General features: G+C 43.7%; 1 protein-coding gene across 2 annotated transcripts in view; it reads right to left on the bottom strand.

Annotated features, from left to right (window-relative positions):
• Positions 1-770: 770 nt before the first annotated feature.
• gap43 (growth associated protein 43) overlaps positions 771-6,505 on the bottom strand; it is a 9,230-nt gene continuing 3,495 nt past the window's right edge. The window contains exons 2-4 of one of the 2 annotated variants that reach the window (XM_016515317.1): positions 4,337-4,403; positions 2,340-2,880; positions 771-1,259 (exon numbers count right to left, since the gene is read on the bottom strand). In XM_016515317.1, the coding sequence (XP_016370803.1) occupies positions 1,204-1,259; positions 2,340-2,880; positions 4,337-4,345 (606 nt within the window). In that variant the 5' untranslated portion in view covers positions 4,346-4,403 and the 3' untranslated portion in view covers positions 771-1,203. The remainder of the gene's footprint in view (positions 1,260-2,339; positions 2,881-4,336; positions 4,404-6,505) is intronic. The other variant, XM_016515316.1, reaches the window with a different exon arrangement.

Here is a 6,505-nt window from a genome sequence, read left to right as displayed (position 1 = left end):
GGGGAAGGGGAAGGGGTATAAAATAGAATTGGGATTGGGCCTTTCTTCCTGAAACACCAACCCGCCAAATTTTTGGCACTCATTTTAGGGGGGTTATTCATCTGGCGGCTGTCATTTGCTCTGTTGCTTTTTGGGGGTACTCTGGGTTCAGACCAAAATTCTGAGCTTGGAGACCTACCCTCGGACAGCACTCCAAATACACATACCCTTTACTCTGTTTATTATATGTAAGTGTGAACTCGTGAATTGTGTATAAACGATGATAGCCGTGTTGCAGCTGTGCTTAACTTTTGCTTTCTTGGGTTTAGGGTTTTGCATCACAAGTTCATCACAGTGCGAATTGTGTTTTAGTGAGTGAGAATGTGTTTAGAGTTTTGCTAAAAGCGTGCATGAGATCTGCAAACAGTGTCTAAACTCCCTGAACTTGTTCTAACTCGTCTGACATTAAATATGATCCTGCGCTTGTGTAATTACTCATCAGAACATCATCTAAATGAGAGCAGATCCTCAGACAAACTAGAGCTGCTTATAGCGGAAATTCGTTTAACAATTGATGAACTTTAGTTATTGAACTGACCTGAATCAACACTGAACTGAGTGGAGCTGAATAATGACACTGCTGTCGTTTTTTTTAAGAGAATCGGAATTGTCTCATATTTGACGAAGTGTGCATTATTGAGTCTGTTACTTCCCTGTTTATTAAACAATCTGGAATTTATAGAAATAAATGAGCTCAGACAAACCCACAGGCTGAAAGAACGACGCACGTCGTGAACGTAATTGGCACATTTCTTTATTTTGAAAACAGACATGAAACCATTTTCCACGATTTTACTCCTTAGATTCAAACTCACTTGAACAGAAAGGCTGGCGCGTTTTCTTTTTGTTGGATTTTCTCGATTTTTAACATCAGTGCAGCAATATCTCCAATTAAACGCTCATAACAACACCAAGGACACTAAAAGAAGCCACATGTATTAGTTGGGTGCGTGTGAGAAGGTTCTCGTCTCCGGAGGAAGGATTCTCATGCGATGAGCTCCAGACGGATGGATGAAGAGATCGATCCGCACTGGAAAACTCCCTCCACACCTCAGAAAATCATTGCCACACCAGAAAAGAGAGGACAAACATAAAAACAGACCGTCTTCATCATCAAGAGCAGTCTGTCGGTTACTTAGGATTTTACATTTCACTGGTCATCTGTTAAACGTTCTCGTCTGAAACGGCCTCCTCTGCTGGTTTGGAGTCTTCGACGGCCTCTGCAAACACCACAAGAAACAGCTTCAGTTCCCCCACACTCTTACAGACCGCTGATGGACCGCGAGTGGACCAGATAATGTGCATTACTGAAACACTTGCTCTCATGAATGCATCTCAATGAAGAGCTTTCAGGCAAACCGCAGCTCTCCACCGGAAATGGATTCATGACTCTCACTTTCAGATAAATGGACAGCCGCTTGGATTTTCTGTCAAACTTCTTTCAGTTTTTATATACATGTTTATTGTACCGTTGCTGCTAACTCAACTACACCCTCATAACACATTCAAGTCTGTTTTGACTAGGGCTGGGCAAAAAATTGATTTTGAATGCGATTTTGGCTTGTCAGTCAGTGAACTACGGCTCTGTGTAGTAAATGCCGCTCCATCTGAAAGCACGTGCTGGAGATTTACTACTGATCACCAGGGGCCTCATTTATAAAATGTTGCGTAAAAACCATCCTAAATTTGTTCTAAGATCATTTCTCAAACAAACACATACCAGCTTCATCAGTGTCTGTCACGCGACTCTGTTCTCCTTTCGGGCTCCGTCTTTACATTTATTTTGAAAGCTGAAGCTGGCGATTATGGTAAGGGGCGTTACATTTCCGACGAGTGCTTGTGGTGTTCGGCCAATCACAATGCACTGGGTCAGCTGGCCAATCAGAGCAGACTGCGCTTGTCGGAAGGAGTGACTTTGTAGAAAACGAAGCGTTTGAGAGAGGCGGGGCATAGAGGACCTACAATAATGTACAGTATTTGAAAAATAATGTGTTTTTTGAACATTAAAGCATGTCAACATATTCTGATACACCAAATACACAAAATAATGATCTTTAAAAAAGCATCATATGACCCCTTTAAGAACTGTTGAAAGGTTCTTTATGGGTACCGATGGTTCCATGAAGAACCTTTAAGGTTCTTTATAGTGGAAAAAGGTTCTTTAGATTTTTAAATGGTCTTCACACTTAGAAAAGTGTTGACTGAAAGGTTGAAGGCCGTACACTCCACAAGATAAACTCTCCACACTCACACTGACTATCTCAGAGCTCAAACTGAGTGTCTGTGTTTTTCTGACGCACCTTTTTTGTCTATTTGGTCTGTCTCCTGGCTCTCGGCAGCGTCAGGCACATCGGCTTGTTTGGCTTCCTCCTTCTTCTCCTCCTCTTTCTTCTCCTCCTCCTGTGCGTTTACATCGTGGGCGGGGTTCTCGGCTGCCGTGTTCTCCGCCTCTTTTGGATTCTCCGCCTCCTGCAGCTGCTCCTGCGCCTCCTCTTTAGCGGGCGTGTCCGAGGGGGCGGAGTCAGTGGCAGCGGTGGGCGGGGCTTCTGCGGCGGGCAAGTTGGGCTGCTCGGCCGGTTTGCTCTCCTCTGCTGTTTCCGTGGAAACCTCAGCAGGTTTCTCCTCCGACGGAGAGACTCGCTCCTTCTTCTCCTCCTCGGCCTCGGCGGACTCGTCCGGAGCGGCATCGTTCTCCTCGTCTTTCTCTCCGTCCTTCATCTTTTTCCGGGTGATGTGTCCGCGGAAGCTGGCCTGGATCTTGGTGGCGGCCTTGTGGGCGTTCTCCTCCGGTTTGGTTCCATCCTGCTTGATCTCCTGATCGGCCTCTTCATTCTTCTCAACCTGAGACCAGAACACAAGAGCATCAGTAACTCCTCAAACACTAACGTACGTCAAGCGTCTGTGACTTTGAACCAGATGTCTTATTAATTATACAGATAATTCAACTAACAAGATTCTCTTCAAACTGATGCTCCACCATGATACTAGTAAAACGGCTAGTTCACCCAAAAATGAAAACTCTGTCTACATTTACTCACCCTCAAGTTATTCCAAACCTGTATGAGTTTATTTCTTCTGTTGAGCACAAAAGAAGATATTTTGAAGAATGTGGGGAACCAAACAATTTCTGGTCGCCATTGACTTCCATAGATAATTTTTCTCCATACTATGGAACTCAATGGAGACCAGCAACTCACGAAACCAGGGTGAGTAAATCATAACAGGATTTTCATTTTTGGGCGAGCTATCCCTTTAAGCTGAAATAGAGATAACTATGGAAGCTTGTTGTAATTGCAACTTTCTAATCTCAAAATTCTGAGTTTGTTCTTGCAATTCTGAGAATAGAAGTCAGAACTGCTCATATAAACTCAGAATTGCAAGATATAAAGTCAAAAACATAGTCCACCTTGTAAGATAAAAAGTTGAAACAGGCTTCCATAGAAAACTGACCATTCGAACTAAGCTTGTGTAGAAATAAACTGGACACACGGATCCAGAGCAACTGATCAAGCATTTTGCAGATGATTTATCTCTCTCTAAACAACTTACAATAGAGTAGCAATTCATCAGAGCCAACAATATTCCCAGCATACAGAGCCACGTTTATCAGAAAGCTCGATTAGTATGAGTGAAATGCAGAGAAGAGAGAGGAGAAGTGATATTTACGCTTTGTTTGCGAGAGCATTGGTTCTAATGCTACAAACCCCCAGCGAGCAACCGAAGGAAAGTAACTTCCCATCAGGCATCTGGACGTACGATTACCATGCTTTAATTGAATGAGCATTAGAGCTTTCAGACTGAGAGTGATTTAATGAATCTGGATCTAGAGCTCAGAAGGATGTTCATCTGCAGCAATCCCACGATTACAAGCGTCTCATCTTCAATAACCAGAGCACAAGTGGGAAAATTCTCCGTCTCTGTCTTTAATTAGTCTCTAAAAACCTGATTCTGAGGAGGTGAATGTTAATTTTTGATATGGCTGTAATTATAATCACAGATGGATCTCGACACATCTTTGATGGACAGACACGCACTGAATCATGCACAAACTCCATGTTTTCTGCTGAGATGCATCCAGATGTGATTAAAGCCATCAGCGCTGGAGCTCAGGCTGAGTTCACTTCTCTCAGGATAACACACACGTCTGTCTCTTCAGCTCTGGACCAGCATCAAATATAATTTAACTTGTTCATATCAGGGATCAGCATAACATGGCAAAGCTAAAAGCAAAGCACCTGTCAGGATAAGAAAGCGTGACGTCTGACCGGAGAATCAGGGAGAAAGACTCAATATTTACCTTGTCCATCAGCGTCCAGGGAGGCTTTTGTCCACCGAGGGCCTTTTAATTTAATACTGAAATGCATCTAATGAAAAAAAGCAAGCATAAAATGAAAAAAAAATGTGTCAAAGTGACATATCATGCATGACAAACACATTCATATATCCAACTTAAAAGTACCTTGAAGCAGATGAAAATTAAATCATAAATGCAAAATTAAAATCTAGTGAACGGAAGCCAGAGTAATGACATAATGCAAGATGAAGGCAATTTCATTTGGAAACACTTTTTCATTTATACATGCAATCTGCAAATGGACTGCAGAAAACGATGAGGATTTATTCTGCTGCGGTCTGGTCGTTTGAGCAGCGGTTTATACATCATCTGCTCTGATATTTAACCTCATAACCTGTGGATGCAACTGTACTACAATCAATATCTGTCAATAAATGCATCTCCAGCTGTCAGATCCACTGATATTTGACCCGTCCAGATGATGAGGCATCATTCGTCTTCATCTGCGTGTGTTTTCAGGGTTTATCATGTGTGATTTACTGAACGAGCGTCCAGTGTAGTACAGTCACGCATCTGACGGGAAGAGCTGGAGCAGATTCACTCTGCACCTGATGATGGTGCTGTGACGGACAACAGGTGTCACACACACACACACACACACACACACACACTCTCACGCTCACACACACACACACACTCACACACACACTCACACACACACTCACACACACACTCACACACACACTCACACACACACTCACACACACACTCACACACACACTCACACACACACTCACACACACACTCACACACACACTCACACACACACTCACACACACACTCACACACACACTCACACACACACTCACACACACACTCACACACACACTCACTCACTCACTCACTCACACACACACACACTCTCACGCTCACACACACACACACACACACACACGCTCACACTCACGCTCATGCTCACGCTCACGCTCACACACTCTCACGCTCACACACGCTCACACACAGCACTCAACTGGACCTGTTGCTCAGGCACAAACACTGAACGCCCAGTGATGAGTGTGAGAGCATGAGTGTGTGTGTGTGTGTGTGGGTGATGAATAAGTTCATCCAGGAGGTCCGTGTGTCCAGCGGAGGCGCTCTCAACACGCTGACCTATGATGACGTCATCAACCGAGTGGCTCAGCTCATCCTGGACCATCAGGTCATTTAGTTCCATCAGCACCGTCTCGTGTGTGTGTGTGTGTGTGTGTGTGTGTGTGTGAGCGTGTGAGTGTGTGTGTGTGTGTGTGTGTGTGCGTGAGCGTGTGTGTGATGTCACTCAGTGTGAGTCATTCTCGTGAGTCACATTCACACCACAGATCATGACATCATCAGCTGATCTCTGAGTTGAAGTTCGTTAACGACTCAATAAACATCAGAACGAAACTAACAACAGTCTGAGATCTTTTATTAAAAAAAGTGATTAAAATGGAAAATCCATTTGAATAGATGATCTTCAGTTTGATGTGACTGAGTTTTTATGACAATGAACACGTTCCACCCTTAATAAATAATATTTCTGGCATCATTGTATATGCTTCATGGCACTAAATGAAATATCAATGCAGAAACGACTGTGAAAGTCGGTCTCTTCTGTCAGGAAAAAGAGGGCGTGTCCAGTCCGGAAGATTCACATCATCTGAAGGACTCAATCAAGGCCTGATCATAACTCACGTTTATGAGGCTTTGACCGAACGCCAGACATCATCGTCACACATCATTTAATCTGAGCTCCGTGGCAGCCGGGAACGTAACTGGGTTTTGGTTGCTGGGTTCAAAGGTTACGCTAAAACAAAAGCCTAGAGGCTCTGAAGTGACCGGCGGCGTGTAAAACCACGACAGTAACAGAATCAGAACCCAGTGGCTTTCAGATCAACCCACAGAGAGACGAGCGAGACGTTCACATACAGAATCTGGAGTCATAAAAGGAAATATTTCAGATCAGATCACAGATGAGGATCTGAGCTCATCTGATTATGAGGAAACATTTGTGCATGTTAAATGCATAAAACACGTGACTGTATGGAATGTTCTCTCAATAATCATAAGAAATATGAAATTATGCAGGATACAGCAGTCTTGCAGCATTTGTGGAAGGAGCCACACCTTAAATCC

This window comes from Sinocyclocheilus rhinocerous, unplaced genomic scaffold, assembly GCF_001515625.1.
Source record: "Sinocyclocheilus rhinocerous isolate Xijiao unplaced genomic scaffold, SAMN03320098_v1.1 scaffold867, whole genome shotgun sequence".
In the NCBI taxonomy this organism is placed as follows: domain Eukaryota; kingdom Metazoa; phylum Chordata; class Actinopteri; order Cypriniformes; family Cyprinidae; genus Sinocyclocheilus; species Sinocyclocheilus rhinocerous.
Note: the sequence above shows the minus strand (reverse complement) of the source record. Positions and strands in the feature narration are given on the sequence as shown.